Source organism: Trematomus bernacchii, unplaced genomic scaffold (assembly GCF_902827165.1).
Source record: "Trematomus bernacchii unplaced genomic scaffold, fTreBer1.1, whole genome shotgun sequence".
Lineage (NCBI taxonomy): Eukaryota > Metazoa > Chordata > Actinopteri > Perciformes > Nototheniidae > Trematomus > Trematomus bernacchii.
In genome coordinates this window covers 5494570-5515012 of record NW_022987477.1, presented here as the reverse complement: position 1 = coordinate 5515012, position 20443 = coordinate 5494570, and the positions used below count along the sequence as shown (strand labels likewise).

The 20443-nt window shown below is 39.0% G+C and overlaps 1 protein-coding gene across 1 annotated transcript; it reads left to right on the top strand.

The window, feature by feature from the left end:
- The first annotated feature begins 2899 nt into the window (after positions 1 to 2899).
- On the top strand, positions 2900 to 19336 carry apoob (apolipoprotein O, b). Its single transcript, XM_034145305.1, has 9 exons — positions 2900 to 2959; positions 3332 to 3445; positions 10147 to 10266; positions 11251 to 11283; positions 15441 to 15495; positions 15754 to 15849; positions 16528 to 16619; positions 18659 to 18748; positions 19117 to 19336. The coding sequence occupies exons 1-9, from the start codon at positions 2942 to 2944 to the stop codon at positions 19153 to 19155; spliced, it is 657 nt and encodes a 218-aa protein (XP_034001196.1). The 5' UTR covers positions 2900 to 2941; the 3' UTR covers positions 19156 to 19336.
- The last annotated feature ends 1107 nt before the right edge of the window (positions 19337 to 20443 follow it).

The following is a 20443-nucleotide window of genomic DNA, read 5'->3' as shown; positions in this document are numbered from 1 at the left end:
ATGATAAATGGCCCTAAAATGTCCATTTAATGCTGCCTTTTTCTCTTCGTTTTTAAGAAGAAACTTACCAAAGAATCAAAACAAGACTTAAAATGGATTTTCGAGTCCTGCTGTCAGAAAATAGCAAACACATTTAGCTCTTTGAGTAAAGTGTAAAGAACCTTAAAACAAATTAGAAAATATCATCGGGATGATTTAATGTCAGGCTTGGTGCTAAGTAACAGTCATGGAGATTTTAGATATGATACAATTATATTCTATTATACGTGATTTTACACTGTCAAACACCTGCAATAAAGATTCTGAGGCAGCTATTGGAGACCATTCCAACAAATACTTAAGTTTCTGTGCCAAAATGTGCCAATTGAAATCACTAAATCTAAAATGAATCGCTTAGGAATTTGGCAACCATGATGATGATATGGTGAACATAAAATAGATTTAGCATAAAGTTCCTGCTTTCGTTCATTCGCTACCAGATTAAGCTCCAAATTCATGAAGTTCAAGGCATATAAAGTCAAATTAGCGTGTTTTCCTGTTCTCATGACTCATACTGCAAATATGCAACTTGGTTTTTAATGGGTTTTTTTTAATCTAAAATTAAACATTAAAAAAAGACAAGAGAAAAGTAAAATATACTAATGCTCCAAATATCTTAAATTGCTTGCACTCATCACAGAAATATAAATATATTCCTATGAACTTCTTTTGCATGTGGCCCTGCAAATTATTCTTAAGTATTTGTCGTGTTTCTGGTACAAATACATTTTGCGTGTACTAATATTTGAGCCAGCAGAGCTCAGTGTAACCAAGACTCGCAGCATTGAAACTTTAAAAAAAATGCCAGCAAGGGTTTTTAGAAGATCTTTACCAAAGCTGATTTCAAACCATCGTTTTTCAGTCAGATGTGTTAATTTCAGACATTGAAATGCCACCTTTGCTTCACTTATATCAGAAGTTTCTGTTGTGGTATGATCTGTAAAGCTTAAGCAGCCCAGCAAGCCTGTCCATTCTGACCATTTCTTTCCCAGATATTTATTTTTCATTTTCCATGAGCCAACTGTGAAAAGGGCTAGAGAACACATACTGATGCAGTTCAGCCGTTAATTTAAGTTATTTATTTTCTCAAGTATTGCTTTCACTGAGCTATGCAGTAACAGTTGGAGGGTTATTTATTACAAGAATTTCATTGTGTTGTTTTCAAATTGTGCTTTTTGTCTTTTAATTTGTTCTCCTGAGCAGCACTGCATGTGGCTTATAATGGATGCTTTGAGAACGCTCTATGTTAATATAATCATCCTATAGAGGAGGTCTTTTAACATTTAGATGGGTCTTAACAGATGAACAGGTACACTTTAAAGGAGGGAACTGAAACATTTATTACCATGTCCAGAAACTGTATGCAGATTGTCATTCAAAAGATGTTTAATTTACAGGTTTTTCATATTGTTTGAACTTGTTTAAAGGTGGCATGTTTTCTAGCTATCATCCTTTTTTAATTCACGCTTCTTTTTATGAACAATTTTTCCTGCTGTCCACACACAAACCTCTCTTCTGAGCTTTACAGTGTTCATGTGATGCCACTGCAGCTTGTCCTTTTTTGAGGAACTCTTAATCGCTTTGTGGCAATGGTAGAAATCTTAGACCGTGTACCTTTCCCACGTTAAAGCCTCCTCAGCAGTGAGATGTTGTGCGTTTCATTTTGGACTTCATACTGCATCTTTGTTTCCAGAGGGGGGAAATGTTGGAAAAGGGAAAATAAATCCAGGGTGGCTAAACAATCTGTAGTGAATAAAATGTCAAAAGAAAAATAATTTCCCAGTGCCCGATGTGAGATCTTCAAATAAATATAACGGTCAAAGATCTATTATTTAACCTTAAAAAACTGTTTATGTCTCATATGTTAAAATCTGTTTCAAGCATAATGTTTGGTGCTTATGATTGGAAAATTTCTAAAATGATCATTCAATTTGATTCAGTAGTTGATTCAGTACATTTCAATGAAATGATTGATGAATCTATAATCCTGCTCAAATTTGTCATTTTACAAACTTATTTTCTATTCTAAGATAACTAAAACCTATAGCAGAAGTTAAATGGAAATAGGGAACATAGAGTAAAAACTTTTTCTTTCAAACTGTTTATCCCCCCTGAAACTTTTCTATTGTTCAACATTCGGTTCACATAATCCATTTTTAAGACTCAAAACATTTAATTCCCAAAGCTTTTTTTCTTATTGTGTTCAAGATAATTTATTCCTGGTTTTGCACTATTTTGCCTCAGATTTTAAGCTCCAAAACCTTTATAATAACCACAGAGGTCACACAGTCGGGTATCTTTTTTTTGTCGCCTAACTCTGAGGCTGATATCATGAACATCACATATGCCACTCTCATCCTCCTCCTGTCATGTTGCTGTTAAACGAAGAAACGTGTAACCGATAAAGTACTACTGTCCTGATTTATGGCACATTCAGTCATAGCGCAGCGTCCACCAGTCTGTCAGTAGAAAAACAGAATAGAGGATTTAAAAAATAAAACAATACCTTGCTGCAACGACTGTATCTGAAAAAGAAAGTAAAATCAGATTAACATATCTTATAATCTGAGTAGAAACTCTTTGGAAACGATTTGTAACTTCTTTCCAGAAATAAATGTTCATATTGGTCAACTTTCAACTGGGTGCTTTAATATCTGTGTGTTTATTTCTGACTCTACTTATAGCTTCTTGTGAATTAATTATATATCTACTAATGATCTACTCTATTCATTAAATGTATAAGATTATTTGGAATGTTTATACCTATAGTATAATTAATATATCTTTATGCGTCATATATATACAGTATGATTATAATAGATACAGCGAATAACGCGCATGCGCCTTTTATCGTATCAGCCTTACGACTTGCCGTAGAAAAGCGAATCTCTCCTCGACCAGAATGTCATATGTGAAACTGGTAACTACTTTTAACGTTTATCTCCTTTGTGTCAACTTAAACATTATGTATTTGTCAGGCGTTCCTGCTTTTAAGTGAAGCTTAGCTCCGTAGTCTTACACAATTAGGTTGGTACTACTCAAATATGTTTGAACGTTTCTAAATTAGTCATCCGTTAATGTTAGCATGTTGTCAGCTGATGTAGCTAAGAGGTCAGTTAATTCAAACGGTTCCCTTTCCCTCTTTATATAACGTGACGTCATATGATTTGACTCAGAAAATGTCAGAATTATTGTATAGAGTGTTTTAACTGACGCTTCAGTCAAAACAAGGGCTTTATTATCATCTTTATCGTGAATGTCAGTGTGTGTGTTGTGCCTTGTTTTCCGCCAGGTGTCGTTGTGCGCCGTAGCTCCGGGGCTGACGGGCCTAATGTGCGGCTCCGCGGTTCTGGCTGCATCCGAGGTGAAGAAGAAGAGCCCACAGCCGGTTCTGATCCTCGATGAGGTGGGTAAATAAATAGCAAACAGGTGGGGGAAAACTTGACAAACTTCAGAACAAATGGGAGGAATATCTAGCTGCGTTACTCATAAGTACTCATGCCACACTGGGAAAATACTCCCGCAGTCCTGCATTAAACACAGGGTTCGAGTTATGTGGGAGCCAATGGGAGCTGAGCTCCCATAAGGAGGGGTCTGAGCTCCCACGGACGCAGTGAAATCATACATCTGTGGGGGTCGCTAATACATTACCAACAACCATTATTTTAATCACAAATAATGCATGTGTCAATGTAATGAGTATTATTGAAAAGAAAAACATGTTTTCCGAAAGAACAACGCATCTCTTGAATAACAATATGCCTGCGCTGCACCTCCAAGGTGCGCAATACTTTATTGCACAATCTATGCCTGTTAGCGTGCTGCGCGAGCCGAGATGATGTGTGTGTGCGCAGTTGAACCTTTTCATACAGGGCCGTGGTAAGTAGGGGTGCTGAGGGTGCTGCAGCACCCCCTGATGGAGGACAGGGAATCTGCACGTCCACAAGATTAAATGGAAATATAATACAAATATAATACAAAAAAAACGAATTTTCGGCCTTGATGTTCACATTCATAATTAAGTAAAGGTAACACCCTTTTCACCCCGGTTACATTTTCCATGTGCCCTGAGAGGCTCAGTGAGGTAAAGGACTCTGAGTGTTTAGATAGTTCACTTTACTTTACTTTACTTTACTTTCACTGGTCAGCTTTCTGTCCCCAGAGTCAGAACTAAACATGGTAAAGCAGCATTCAGTTATTATGCTCCAAATATCTGGAACAAACTCCCAGAAACCTGCAGGTCCGCTGCAACTCTTACTACTTTTAAATCCAGGCTGAAGACTTTTCTTTTTGCCGCTGCTTTTAATTGAACTATTCACATCTTAAACTGCACTGTAACTTTTAACTTTTATCCATGTATTTTTTCTTTTAATGTTTATTTTATTATCTTTCCTTTTTAATGACTGATTTTAAATGCCATTTTTAAAATGTCTTCCATTTTTGTAAAGCACTTTGAATTACCTTGTGTTGAAAGGTGCTATATAAATAAACTTGCCTTGCCTTGCCTTGCCTTGCCTTGCCTTGCCTTTAGTCTAAGTTATCTCAGTGGGTCTCAAACGGTTTGATCACAAGGCACACCTTTATAATTATTAGGATAAATAAAAACAGGTTTGAAATCATTCCAATGTATACTATAGGACAGTAAACCAACAATATCCTTTAAAACTGGAGAGATTAAAAAATATGGATAAATAAATAAATGTTAACTGGTAAAATAAGATATAAATGAACCAGCAAAAATCTTGCCTAGGGCAGCAAATGGGTCAGAACCGGCCCTGGTGTCATCCCCACAGCACCCCCCATTTGAAACATGTTCCCACGGCTATGTACAACAATACGCCCAAGCTGCCCCTCCTTAAAAAAAATGACAGCTAGTATCTACCTCATTGTTTTGTTTTTAGAAAAACAAAAACTAGGTGTGTCTTGTTCTATCAGATGTTTCATGATTCAACATGTTTTTACACTTTCCTGTTTAGATGTGTTTGTTCTCATTGGGCCTTATGAAACATACATGTTTTATTCCAATGCTCAGTTGCTCTAGGTTGGATTTCCTACTAACGTAATAGACACTTTGGACATTTATTAATCCTAGTAGATTGTGAGTCATCACTAGGCAAGGCGAGGCAAGTTTATTTATAGAGCACCTTTCAACCAGGGGCGTCGCCTGGACCTGAAAACATTCGGGGCTTAGCCCACAGTGGCGGCGGCACTACAGTGGCATTTTTTACTGCAACACTCCCCACACGCACACACACAGTACACCCGCGACTGTTACAATGAAGGCTCGATAATCAGCTCACGGCATATAGGCAGGAGTAAAGTGGTATTTTTTATGAGTGGGGGGCTCACCTCCTCGTGGGGGGTCCGGGGGGATGCTCCCCCGGGAAGATTTTTTTTTTTAAATATTGAAGTTAAATGCATCAATCTGGTGCACTTTGAGAGCAAAATGAAGAGATCTATGGATACCTCTCTCAACACCCATATGAAGCAGAACTGTAAACAGATGTACTTTTTCTTTATGGATATTTTACAAATCACTCCCCTTTTAAACTCTATTCTTGTTTTACTGCAATATAGTATTTCATAACTGTTTTTCCTTTATTCTCTTTTTTTTAATAACTATAATGATCATATGAAGGTGTGCCTCGGAAATAATCTTTTGAATAATTTGTGACCAAACCGTTTGAGACCCACTGAGATAACTTAGACTAAAGTTAACTATCTAAACACTTAAGAGTCCTTTAGCTCACCTGAGTCTCTCAGTCTGAGAGGAGAGGACTCTCCTCCAGCTTGTTGTGGAACAAACAGCTCCTTATGTCCGTTAGTGCAGCTAGCTAACCAGATGCTAACAACACGGTCCATGCTGACACCGGTCTCTCCCTCCCCCTCTCCCCCTCTCTCCCTCTCTCCCCCTCTCTCTCTCTCTCACATGCGCTATTGCCACACACACACACACAGAGCCGAGCTTGAATGACACACGTTTATTTCCATGCAACTCTCTGATTGGTCTGGTGTCATGCCTCTGTTGCATTCACTGAACACGGGAAATTACAGTGCTGCCGTCCTCTCTTGTGTCATGATGAGGTTCACGTAAAGCACGGTTAATGTATTATATTATTGAGGGAGAATTGTCCGGGGCTACAGAAAAAACATTCGGGGCTAAAGCCCCGGATGCCCAGGCCAGGCGACGCCACTGCTTTCAACACAAAGCAATTCAAAGTGCTGTACACAAATATAAGACAATAAGATCGAACAACACTAACATGTGTAGTCAAATTTGTCTGAAAATGATTTAGAAATGTTGCTTCATTTGGATGGAAAATTTGCGAGGCGAAAATGTACCTCACTCTTAGTTTATGAAATCATCAACTCACTATAGAAAAAAATGAAAATTGGCATCAACAGCACGAAAACCGGTTGCAACCATGTTGTCAAAGTAGCAGAAAAAGAGTCGATGTGATGTACTGCCCGCTTGTTTGTTTGAGAGCTTGAACAACAACTGACAAGTGAAGAAATGCATGGATGAAATGTTGATGTGTGGTTCAGTTGCCTCTATATGCATTGAATAAAAACTGATGATTATTTGCGATGCATTTATGTGAAGCAGTATTTTATTGGTGTTGCTGGTTAAGATAAGTATGATGTAATTATTTTATAGACTAATATGTAGCTTTATCAATAATGCCGTGCCACATTTTATAAGCTATTTGTTTTGAATGTAAAGTAGTGAAGTGGGAGTTTAAACTAACAGAGATTTCATAAGTAGAGCTACTTCCTTAGGCCCGGGCAGCCGAAAATATGTTTTGTGTGTACAATTTTGGGCCTTTGGGGACTCCGTAGAATCACCGCAGACAATTACATTTCAGGAAGTTACTTTGGAGGTTCCACATGAAACATAAAACAATAAAGGACATCATACATTATATTTACAAGATACATTTACATAGTTATAGACATTTACAAGTGCCCATAGTATCAACGAGCATTTCATTTAGCCTAGCTTTAAAAACATGCAGAGGAATGAGATTGCTCAGTTTCAATTCTTGCTGAAGATTGTTCCAAGCAAGTGGAGCTGCGCACATAAAAGCTGTCTTACCTAAGACAGTCCTTGCTCTTGGCACATGTATACTATAGGACAGTAAACCAACAATATCCTTTAAAACTGGAGAGATTAAAAAATATGGATGAATAAATAAATGTTAACTGATAAAATAAGATATAATTGAACCAGCAAAAATCTTGCCTAGGGCAGCAAATTGGTCAGAACCGGCCCTGGTGTCATCCCCACAGCACCCCCCATTTGAAACATGTTCCCACGGCTATGTTTTCATATTTAAGTTTGTAGCAAGTGGAGGGCTGCTGGCAGGCCCGGACTGGCCATCGGGAGGGCCGGGAGGTTTCCCGATGGCCTAGCGATTTTTTTTTTTTAATGTAGGCTATTGTGAACGCAACGCTGCGCAAATGTGGGTTTGCCTCACACAGGGTGACTGTCTGTCTACTTGATGTGGCATCTGTTTCATATGGGTGTTTCCATAGATCTAGTCTCTTTATTTCCCCCTCAAAATGCACCAGATTGATGCATTTAACTCTAAAATTAAAAAAATATCTTACCAGGGATTTGAGGTCCACCCCCAAAATATGTTCACATGGATAGGTTCCCAAATACGTGTGTGTGTGTGTGTGTGTGTGTGTGTGTGTGTGTGTGTGTGGTGTGTGTGTGTGTGTGTGGTGTTGTGTGTGTGGTATGTGTGTGTGGTGTGTGTGTGTGTGTGTGTGTGTGTGTGTGTGTGTGTGTGTGTGTGTGTGTGTGTGTGTGTGTGTGTGTGTGTGTGGTGTGTGTGTGTTGTGTGTGTGTGTGTGTGTGTGTGGTGTGTGTGTGTGTGTGTGTGTGTGTGTGTGTGTGTGTGTGTGTGTGTGTGTGGTGTGTGTGTGTGTGTGTGTGTGTGTGTGTGTGTGTGTGTGTGTGTGTGGTGTGTGTGGTGTGAGACCCCCATAGAGCTCAGTTTATAACTCGAACCCTGATTAAACACCTAACTTAAAGTATTGTTTGTGCAGTACATGTCTGTGTTTTCCTATTGTAAATGAATTTGATGGATTTATATTTAAGCACCATGAATGTGTATGTTGCATTTTAGTGCTTTGGATGTTTAAGGTTATGCCAATACACTGTAAATCCAAACCATTGAATCTTGATCATCATATGTTTGTAGTGTTGCTGTAGTGGGAATTGCACTAGGTACAGGTCTAATAAATAACAAAAGAAAAACAATACCACAATCACTCTTATACATAAAATATATCCATGTCTATAGTTTACTTATTCCTGAATTGTACTTAAACCATTATATCACTTACAGCCAGGCCCGTACCCAGGATTTCGTAAATACTGAGGTCCTACACAAAAGCATTTTACTCTGGGCTCAGCAGGTGAAACACTAAAGAGGAGCTTCCACATGTGGCAGACCAAGTGTTGGTGCTGCCGGATTTGGAACCCCCACTATAACTTTGTCCAGGGTGGTCGTACTCCCACCAAAATCTAACTGTTGTTTGCTGTTCACCTGTAGTCTGTGCACACAAAAGCATTTTACTCAGGGCTCAGCAGGGGAGAAACTAAAGGGGGGCTTCCACATGTGGCAGACCAGGTGTTGGTGCTGCCGGATTTGGAACCCCGACTATAACTTTGTCCAAGATAGTCACACTGTCACCAAAATCCCACCATTGTTGGTTGTTTCCATCTTATCTGAGAAGGTTTTCCATCTCCGGCAGAGCAGATTTTCTATCCTGAGGATAATTAAGACCTGGTATTTGCATGCTGACCAAGTCCTTTCTCTGTTTCTGTTTTACTATCTGAATACAATTACCCTTTTTCCTGGCAATGAGAAATCCCTGCTTTTATAAGTTCAAGGGTTTTAAAGTCTTTCAACTGTGCACATATTGTTTATTCCCCTAGATGAAAACAAAATAGTATATTTACCCTAACCCAAATTGTCCAAAATGGTGGTATCTTCTCCATTGATTACAATAGGTTTGTAAAAGCTAATTACAATACTAAGACCAATAATACATTTGTATTCGTAATATTAGTGTTCATCATTGTTGACATTGGTATTTTTGCATAATCATTAATTATGCACGTACCGATCATTTTTCCCTGCAATCGTAAAATAAAGGTGAAATGTACATATATATATTTTTATTATTCTTTGCCTTTCCAAAGCATTACATCATTATTTACACAACACGAAAATAACTTAATGTAAAGTATTTATTTCACCTTCCCTTATTATACATCCATGGGTACAAGTCCGGACTGCGGCTGATGGTTGATAAATTGATGTTTTGCTTTAATGTAGGCTACTTAGTTGTGCAACGCCCCCAACGCCAGTAAATGGAAGTACTACAAAGAACCCTGTTAATTATGTGCAGTTATTTCACAAGTTTTATTATATACACCTCGAAAGCATTACCGAGGTCCGGGCCTCGGTGACCTCAATGGTGGGTACGGCCATGCTCACAGCAACCACGGTAGCAATTGGGTTTGAAAGTGTTATCAGGGAGTTTCATTAACTTTAAAAATAAGTTGAAGTATTATCAACTAGCAGATATAAATGAAAGAGGAAGTAAGTGTATGTAAATGCCGTTCTGGATATTCTGGTGACAATATTGCAATCCTTGAAAAGTCTCCTAAGTGTTTGTATTATTGTTGGAAAACAATGTTATTGATTCACTCCAGATTTCTCTGATTGTATCAGACTGCTATGTATTTCCCCCAGGAGGAAAACTAGGTGCACTAATTCATCTTTGCTCAAATTTGACCTTTTACACCATCAATAGGGACAGTGTTGTTTATGCATCTTGTGTTCAAAGGAGTAAGCCATTACAGCAGTGTGTCATCATCTGGGTTGGTTTAATGTAAAATCAAATACCAGACTCCAAACTGTTTAGTCTATGATCAATCATCAATAACTTAACTATGTATTTGTTTAACTAATATCCAAGTCAAAACTAACAAAACACACTTATTTAGCCTGGCCTGTGGGGCAGTTTGAGTGGATTGAAGGCAGTTTTGATTATACTTTAACACCTTATTGTTGTTGTTTGTTTCAGCTGCCGTCATTATACAACATCCCTGAAGCAGAGCCTCATGTGGAGCCAATGGCCGGGCCCCTGGAGGAGAGCGTCGCCTCGCTGAGGAAGCTGGCAGAACCATACACCAACCAGTGCCAGGTGTGTTCATATCCGACACTAAAGACACATGTTTGATCGTTTCATTCCCTTATTTGATAGTTGAGGGAAACATTTAATAAAAGAATGCATGTGGTGCGCACACTAACCACTCGGTTTCAAAGAAGTTTAATAATAGCATAACAATGGGGTATGTATATATATATTTCAGAATTACTACCACCGGCATGTTTTTATGTGGATATTTTTTTACATTTCTCAATGCATGCTATATTGACCAAGAAAGAATAAACATAAATAATACCAGCCTAAGTTGTGAGCTGCTATAACAAATGGAGAGCTGTGAGATCTATAAGTCTTTCTGAATCTGAATCAGTCCTGCTGAGTTTAAACCTTGTTTTCAAACCTAATCTAGACTCATGTTTTCATAGATTTTGTGAAAATGTTAAAGAATCTAAAACCCAAACTGTCCTTCTCACATCCCTCTTGGGTCTTCCTCAGTTAAACAACCGTTTTGAGGTCAGCTGTGTGACTCCTATGTGCCAATAATGCAAAAAATACAATCACATGGGTGAAACCCAAAGCAGCTGATGCATGTTTATCACTTTTCAAACCAGAATACGTCACACGAGCAATACGTGGATGTGAAGCCCATCAGTTATTATTGGTGTTGGATGAAAGACATTTTGGCACAGACAGTGTTTGAGGAATGTGTTTAATTTAAAAAAGGTGAAAAGTCAGCTTGCAGTGAGGCGTGAAAGCCTTTCTCGTACAAAGACATATTTATCTGCTTCTCTGATCCTGCACTCTTCTGGGTTTTATCACATTTTTCTGCATACAGGAAAACATGGGCTATTTTTAATAATGAACTCTATCTGAGGAAACAGTAAAAAAGGACAATGTGGAAAGACTAAATCAAGCGTTTGAACCTTGATAGAAGGAAAATACATTAATGAATTATGTTTTAAAGGGAAAATAATATACTGTAAAAGTGTGCATTAATAAACTAACTTTCTTTTTTTGCAGCAAACAGGTCACGTTGCATTTGAAAAAGTGGAGGTCAGTAACGTGAACATTTCTTAAACTGTTGTTTGTGTTGAGGTGTTAAAACCTGTTCCACTCTGAGCCTGTTTTTCAGGTCTCAGGCTCGAAAATGACATTCCCAGAACAAATGACCATATCTTCCCTTCTAAAAGGGTTAAATTAATAATCTTTGTTCTCAAAGTAATGATAAACCTGTGAGTTGGATGTAGAAGTGTCAGAATCAATATAAATGTTTTTTATTTTAAAGAAAATTCAGATTTTACATAGTAAAAAACTGTAAATTATAGTGTCCGTCCAAAAATTATTTTTTACAGATAGTGAAAACTACCCTTGGATGATGGGTTAGTAGACTAAAAGCTTTAGGAATCCAAAGTACAACATATAATAAGTACCCTGTATCAAGATTGATGCAAAACAAGTGAAATTTGACCTTTTTAGAGAGATTTAGCCAAAAACTGGGCCATCTGGGGTCATTTGGGTGGATTTGACCTATCTCTGGCCCCCCTTGCTCGATTTGGTTGGTTGACATACCCTTGTGACCGTTAGAGCCAATAGAATCGAAGGGGGAGGCTCCCACCCAGACACATTGTAAAGAAAAAATGTGGTTGCTTCGCGTGTGGAAAACGAAACCAAACTGGAGGAATGTCTCCTTCTGGAGTTTGGAAACTAAAACGCAGTTGTATTGCTTATGGATTATCAGAAATAATTTCAAAGAAGGCACAGACACATAGGATGAACCTATGGATTAACTGCAGCATCGTTTTTTTATCGTTTTAATGCCATTGAAGACCACTTTTGACCAAGGTAAGCCATATTTACGTGTTTAGCTTCTTAGCTCCACATGTGATGATGTACGCCAGGGCTATTCAATTAGTTTAGAATGGGGGCCGGTTGATGAAAATTATCCAAAGCAAGGGGCCGGCTAGAAAAAAAAAATGGCTTGAAATATGAGCAATCATATTAAGAGCTTCAGATACAGTAAATACTACAACAGCATAGTGGAGTGCATATATTTTGTTTAATTAAATCAAACATAGCCCCAAGGCCTTTATAAATGGCAAGTTCAGAACTCAGTACATGTGAAGCTAATATAACCATCAACATCATTGGATTTAGATTAAATGATCTAATAATTCACACAAAATAGCAATTTAGGGCCATACACAAACAACAGTGCATATTATGGTATAATAAAAATAAAGACATGTGAGCCATACCACATCAATTGCTTAATTAAAAGCAAAAAACAATTATCAAAAGACTTGTATTAATTACAAAACCACAACACACAGCCTTTTAAAACTCAAACCTTTTTTGATTAACATAGTGATAACTGACATACAGTCTGCAACCAACTTGGCAGATATGTGCCATCTAATGAGAGAAATGGCATTTTTTCGATTTAGCAAGAGCAGGGAAGTCGGGAGTATACGTTGTCATGGCAATACGCATACAGTGATGCAGATGCTGGTCAGTGAGGGATGCGCGATTATTAGTTTTTATGGCATTCATGTGTGAGAATGCCGATTCGCACGTGTAAGTCGAGCCAAACATTGTGAGGACAAAAAGTGCAAGACCCCTTGAATGAGGGAATTTCTCGTAGCTGACTTCATGAGTCCAGAACTTTTCAGAACCTGCCAGCTGAAATGACTGTCGCAGGTCATCTGATGACTGAATGTCAATGAGTTCGAGTTGTAAAGACGCCTCATTTAATGTCACAATCAGCTCCTTTGCTTTCAGTGCAAACTCTCCCTCTACATTCACAGAGAAAGGATCCTTCACAAATCTCATCACTTCAGCCGGGAGACTGAAATGTTCAAACCTCGCGGCAAAGTTGGTTTTCAATGCGTCCATAAATCCAGTCATCACCTCGGTGATTTGTAAACCTGCAGTGCGCAGTGTTGGAAAATGGAGCATTTTGCCTGGACATAAATCCGTAGAAAAAAGTGTGAGCTTTTTTTGAAACGCATGGAGTCTCTCCACAAGTTGTGTGACCATTTTATCTCTGCCCTGCAGCTCCAAATTGAGTTGGTTCAGATGTTGGAAAATGTCGCTCAAAAAGCAAACGGCAGCGTAAAACTCATCATTCTCTATCAGACACAGAAAGGCGTTGGCTTTTTTGTGTTTTGAATTGCGGAGAAACGCCATGATCTCCTCCTTAAGTTCACAAAATCGTTTCAAGACGTTTCCTTTGCTTAGCCATCTAATGTCACTGTGCATGAGCAAATCATTATATTGAGCTGACATGTCTGACAACATCTGGCGGAAAAGGCGGTGCTGTAAACTGGAGTTACAACGAATAAAGTTAATAATCGCCATGACAGTCCATTGTGTTTTTTAACTCACCACTTAGTTTTGCGCACAGGAGGCTTTGGTGGATGAGGCAATGAAGCGATCTCAGCTGTGGAGCCACATCTGCCAGCCTAGCGGACAGTCCCTGTGTTCGGCCCGACATCGCAGGTGCCCCATCCGTTACAAGCATGTTAATACGATCCAATTCCAACTTGTGCTCCTTGAAAAACGAAACCACTTTGTGGAACATCACCTCACCGGTCGTGTGTCCATCCAAAGGAATTAATCCAAGTAGATCCTCCCGAAAGCACTCACCATCAAAAAATCTAACATAGAGGCACAGTTGTGCAACATCGCTGCTGTCAGTGGATTCATCAATAGCTAGCGACATAACCTCCGCCTTTCTCAGTTTGTCCAAGAGAATCTCAAAAACGTCCGATGCAAGGGTCTCCACTCTCCTTGATGTTGACGTGTCAGAAATCGGAATGTTCTTAATTGAGTCAATAACGCTTTTTCGGATTTTCTCATCTGCAACCACTTCCTCAATTGATGCAAGCATACAGTCTTTGACTGTCTCTGCGTCCGTAAAAGGCCTTTTCTTTTTGCCTAATATCCAGGCCACTCGTAGGGATGCTGCGATAGCTCTCTCTTGGTCAGTGCAAGCCCGAAACAGGGAGCTACGTCTTTGGTCATAGTACAAAGTTAACCCCAAAATCTTCTGGCGGCGAGCATCAGAGCCCGCTGGAAAAGTGGCGTCAAAGTTGGCGTGAGCTGTCTTAAAATGCCTTCTCAAGTTGTACTCTTTACACACCGATAAACACTCATTACAGATTAAACACACGGGCCTTCCACTGACATTTACAAACAAGTACTTATCTTTCCACTCGCTGTTGAATTGCCGGTTTTCGGTGTCAACCTTTCGTTTTTTTAACGTAGAAAGAGACATTTTGATATCCAACTATGCTGACCAGGTTTGATGAATCGTACCATTGGCGCGAAACCGTTGAAGGTGCGCGAGCTTGTAGTGAAGGGCAACGCGAGCCGCGAGGACGCGCACAGAGACGCAATAAATGACAGGAGTTGTCACTACAGTAGCTAGTAGGTGGGTTCGAAACCCGAGCCCGCCAAAGTTTTCAAGCAATGTCTTCCCCTCTATCTCTCAATTTAACACCCTCTCTGGAATAAAGTCACTCTGGCCCAAAACATTTATATAAAAAAAAAAAAAATTAAACTTTATTTTAAAAATTAAACTTTTTAACATTATACTCAAAGGGCCAGTAAATATCACCCGGGGGCCGGATTTGGCCCGCGGGCCGCCAATTGAATAGCCCTGATGTACGCTTTCGTTTAGAGCGTCGCGAATGTTTATCACTGAGTGTTGAGGAGGGCACCGGTAGATTCAGTGTCTCCAGGACACCAAAAAAGAGTGGTTGGTTGTGCATCTAGGATAAGTAATAAGGGAGTTAGAGTGAGTTTAGTTGCCTTAGTATGTTACGTTTTTTTCGCTTGAGGCTAATTCAGAGGCTGAGTGCTAGCAATGTGGGTTTTTTTTGAAAAAAAAAATTAAAAAGATCAGTTAGCTGAGTTTCTTCCCATTACATGGATATAACACATTCATAGTTTTATTCAATATTAAGATTCCTTAGACGATGTTTCCTGCAAATGACGCGTTTATCCGCCCGGTACCGGGGGGAAGGTGTGAAACAGGTTTTAAAAACAATTCTGATACAAAAGAGCTATGTAAAGATGAAAGAGCCAGACCAAATGTACAACCGTTGTTTCCATTGTGCATGTTGAACACGATGATAGGGCTGTTATCAGATGAAAGTAACCCCCGCTCCTGTCTCTTTCTTTGTCTCCTGCTGATCTTTGGACCTCAGCAAGTTTACAAGACTGTGGAGCCCACAATCAGCTCCTCCATAAAAACTGTCACAGGTCAGAAATCACATTGTTTTTGTTCCCAGTCAGAGGGCAGAGCATTATGTGCTGTGAGTGTAAACATGTGAAGTCTCCGTAGACTCCAAGAAATGTTGTTTGACTTGTTCGTTTACAAAACAATGTCAACACATCTTTGCTTAAGAACAATTAACAATATGCTCCACTTATTAAATCTGTTGAATTTCCTTTTAAAGACCTCAGGTGTGTTCACGTTTTCAGATATATTTATATTTTCTTCTCCCCTTTATTTTTCAGATGTGTACCAGTTCCTCAGTAACCCCCCTGCTGACCTCTACGACAGTGTGGCGGCCGTGGGCTTCTCTGGCATCCTTGGACTTTTCTTGGCCAAAGGTTAACATTTGCACTCACACAAAAACACTCACTGACCTGCATTCCATCATAATTGGCATTTCAGTGAAAACGTCAGTCTGTGTTCTACTACAAACAAATACAAATTCCCACCGCTCCCCATCCACCTCAAGAGAATTGGAAATGTTAATATAACTTTAGGGTGTCTTTGATTGCTCTTTTAACGGCACAATTTGGTTTGGTGGCGTTCATTTCCATCGATTCAGTCAGCTTTTACCGGTATGGATTACTTTAGTGTTTATGGTTCAAGAGGTTTTGAGCGTCTCCTCCTCTCCTCTGATTAAAACCGGCAAAAACAGTGAATGAAGCCGTTTGATGTTAAAAATCAAAGTTTCCCCCTGCACTTCTTTCTCTGATAACTCAAGATCAAAGAAATCTTTAAGGTAAAAATGTGGCTTGAAACTAGACTGTTATCTAGATTTAATTGACAAGTTTCTCTTAAAAATGTGAGATAATTTAATCACCATGTCTGAGAATCATCATGATTTTGTTTAAAATAACGAGCTTTGCCTATACAGGACTGACTAATAAACAACAACTATAAGACCCAGTAGCAGGCGACATCACACAAACAAGGAGCTGTCCGTCTGTCTTTGAGATAAGTAGTGGAAACAGGCATTTCTCTGCAGCAGCTCTCTGACTCCTGCTCTCTCCTCTCAGGCTCCAGGGTGAAGCAGGTGGTGTTTCCTGTTGGACTCATGGCTCTCAGCGCCTCCATGTTCTACCCTCAGCAGGCTGCGTCCGTACTGAAGGTTTGTGTTGTTTTGGAAATATACAGTTGAGGCCTAAATTATTTGCCCCCCAGGAGTTATGGAACATTTTCCTAAAATTCTTCCCAATGTGTCCAGCATTGATAAAACTTGATATAATCAAACATTCACCAGTGCTATTTAGTAGCTTTTGGTACATTTTGGAACATAAAATACGTTTTTAGGCTTGCTTTATATAAAATATAGTGAAAAATGGGTTGGTCAAAAATATTAGCCCCCAAGTGAATTTTTGCTTTCAAAACACACCTAATCAATCAATCAGCTTTCAAGCCACACCTGAGCATTCAATCAGCATAAAAGGACTCCAAGAAACAGGCACTTGAATACCTTATTGAGGGACTATACTACTACTCCTACTCACCATGCCAAAGACAAAGGAAATCAGTCTTGAGCTCAGAAAGAAGATAGTGGAGGCTCATGATAAGGGGGAAGGCTATACTGCTATTGCCAAGCGCTTCACATTGTCTAGAACTGCTGTACGTTGCATCATTGCGAAGTACAAGGAGACAAATTCTGTAAGAAACTAACCTGGGCGTGGTCGAAAGCACAAGATTTCAAGAACTGTCAGCAAGAATCCCCGGACATCTGCCAAGATGATTGTTGCTGACCTGGCCTCTTCTGGAGTTGATGTTTCAAGGAACACAGTTGTGAGGACACCAAAACCAAGGTGCTGGAGTGGCCCGCACATAGCCCAGATCTTAATCCTATTGAGAATCTGTGGCGGGTTCTCAAAGTGAATGTCCATGCTCGGAAACCACGCAATTTGCACCAGCTGGAACAATTTGCAATGGAAGAATGGGCCAAAATCCCTCAAGAGACCTGTGCCAACCTAGTAAAGAACTACTTTAGGTTGTTGTCAGTTGTGGCTCAGAAAGGGTACACTATTGACTATTAATGGCCTGGGGGCTAATATTTTTGACCAACCCATTTTTCACTATATTTGATATAAAGCAAGCCTAAAAACTTATTTTATTTCCCAAAATGTACCAAAAGCTACGAAATAGCACTGGTGTATGTTTGATTATATCAAGTTTTATCAATGCTGGAAACATTGGGAAGAATTTTAGGAAAATAACTCCTGGGGGGCTAATAATGTAGGCCTCAACTGTACATCAGGGTCATCTGTATAAAACTTCACACTGCCTCATGAAACATCTTGACAACCTAATATATCCCGAGTTGTTTCTTAAATCTTATATCTGACTAAAGGCAATTTTGCTGAAATATTGATTGCAGTTCCATTACATTTGGTACACCACGGGACACTGGATAGTTAAGTCAGCAAAAACATTTAAATCTGTTTTCAGGTCTTTATTTAATCTTCCTTCCTGGAACTGAAATAAACTCAGGAAACAGCTGTGAAAGCAGGAATTTCTTTTCACGTCCAAATTATTCCTGGTTAGTACGTTTTTGAGACAGAAAGTTCATCCTATGGGAGTTATTTAGGAAAATCCCCCCCTCATCCTATAAACGGTGTCTCATCAGAATATGCGTTAGGTAGTGTTTGATCTGTGACTGGACTTCCTGTGAGGAAAGGGCTGTGCTTCCCTGCAGGAAGTCCTGGCTGTGACTTGTGTTTCTATTTCCACTGATGTCTGGCTCATTTTATTTTCTGTATTTCCACCCAGAGAGCCGACACAAAAAAAAGAGAAGCGACACGCCCTGATCACACTTCTGCTCACATTCACAGCTGAAACGCTCAGACTAGCAGGGCAGGGTCCAGATGTGAAAACATATGAGCGGACGAGATAAAAACAGACGTCTAGCTTCTGTTTGGCAGAAAAACAAGAAAAGCTGCAAACTTATAAACCCAATGCAGTGTTTTCATTTTAAATAATAATGGCAAATCTGTTGATGTTATTGGTGTAAAAAATATATGACACAGTTCTACAGCATCAGAAAAAAGTAGCTTGAACTCTTAACCTATTTTCCTAAGATAACTAGCTGAATTTTCTCTGAAGGTTTCTGATTGGCTGAGATGAAGGATGTGTGTGTCATGTTTCGTCCTGTGTGTTCACCAGGGGGGTCGTGACTCGACGTACAGCTTGGCTCAGCGTGGCCGCGGCAACCTGGAGAATCTCTGGAAAAATCCTCCGTTTGGAAAAAAGAAGGTGGGTCTCAGTGACCAATCATTCATAAGCCTTTAATTACAATAGCTATAATTTAAAGTTATACTTTAATCTGCTTGATCCCTTCTTAAAAGCTATTTATATATTTACTTCTATTTCCTACATTATTGTATATTGTTTGAAATATTCCATTTCTCATGTGTACCTACTTTTGCTTAATGTTGTGTATCGGTGTTTTCAAATGTTTTTATCATAGTTTTCACCATTTTAATTTTGCCTTTGAAAGCATTTTGCTTCTTTGTTTTAAAAAGTGCAATATTAATAACTTTTTTTTACTATTAATATTGTGTATATTGATGTTAATTGTTACAACTTTTGTTTAAAAGTCTTTTTTTTCTTCCTTTTCTCAGGAGAAAAAGGAGAAAACAGAGAGCAGCGACACAAGCTGAGAGACTCCACTTTCCAGTAACACACACACACACACCTGTACGACTCCTGTATATTAACTCTTATTATAATTATTCACTCAGACACACTCTCACACAGCCACTAATCAGGACTTCATTATTTATTTAAGTTGAACATCTCCAAAACGTGTAAAGTGTGTTTCTGAACCCCCCCCCCCTTCCAAGAAGCAGGTATTTTCAGGACAGTCAATATTCTGAATATCCAGATAAACCTGTGTTCTGCTTCTTGGAGAATCCCCTCCCCCCCTTTACTTGTGTTTAGAAATGCTTTAAAAACTAGTGAAGAAGTTTAAAAACTAAGTAGAAGGACCAATGCAGACTAGAAAAACATTTATAAATGATATGTTGTTAGTTTAAAAATCATTATTTGCCAACTACCTGTCGTCTCTGCTGATGGATTTTTTTGTTGCACTTTTCTCAAAATGACCAACTATTTTTTGCCTTTTCTTTGCATGATGAAGTTATTTTTATTATTATGAACATTATACGTGCAGCTTTGAAGAGCTGTCGTTGTGTCAAGTGCAGCTTACAACAGTATACATAAAAAAAATTATTCATGTCGACATATTTATTCCCCCGGATGTTTTCACGTCGCAGTTGATGCTGATAAAACGTACTTGTTACAGTAAAGGGCCAAATAAAATGATGTATAATAATTAACGAGCTAAATGTGTGTGTTGTCCATGTCTAATCATGCGCTGTATATACTGTACAAGGTTTTATCTTATTGCGATGGAAATAAATCTGGATTCTGAAAAGGACACATCTTTTCTTCTTTGATGTTTTTTTTTGTGGGAGTATTTAAGGTGTACATGGGTGTTTCTCAATGTCGAGGAAGGCTGCTCCAGAGCCACTATTTCAAGCATACTGTACCACGTCATTGAGTGCCGCCGAAGGACTGTTCCAATGTTCAGCATACTTGGAATTCTACCGAGGCCGGTGTTGTGTCAAATTATGCACCCCCGTCGTGAAATGCACCCCTTGACACGGGAACGCGCATTTTAATGTATAGTCCTGTTGAGATCTCCATATTAGGTTGAATACTTAAAACGAAAGTTAATTATAATCAAATATAATCAATTATATTCTTGTATAACCCACAATGAAAATGCTTCATATGTTATGGTTTTCTATATTTACAGTATAAACAAAACACAAGTAGTTTGTTAAATTGAGTGTGTAAGGCCTATTATGGTTTATGGGTGTCACTGATAAGAGAGGAGACAGTTTCTTCCCTCTTCCCTCACAGCAGTACACAGGGAGGGGGGCT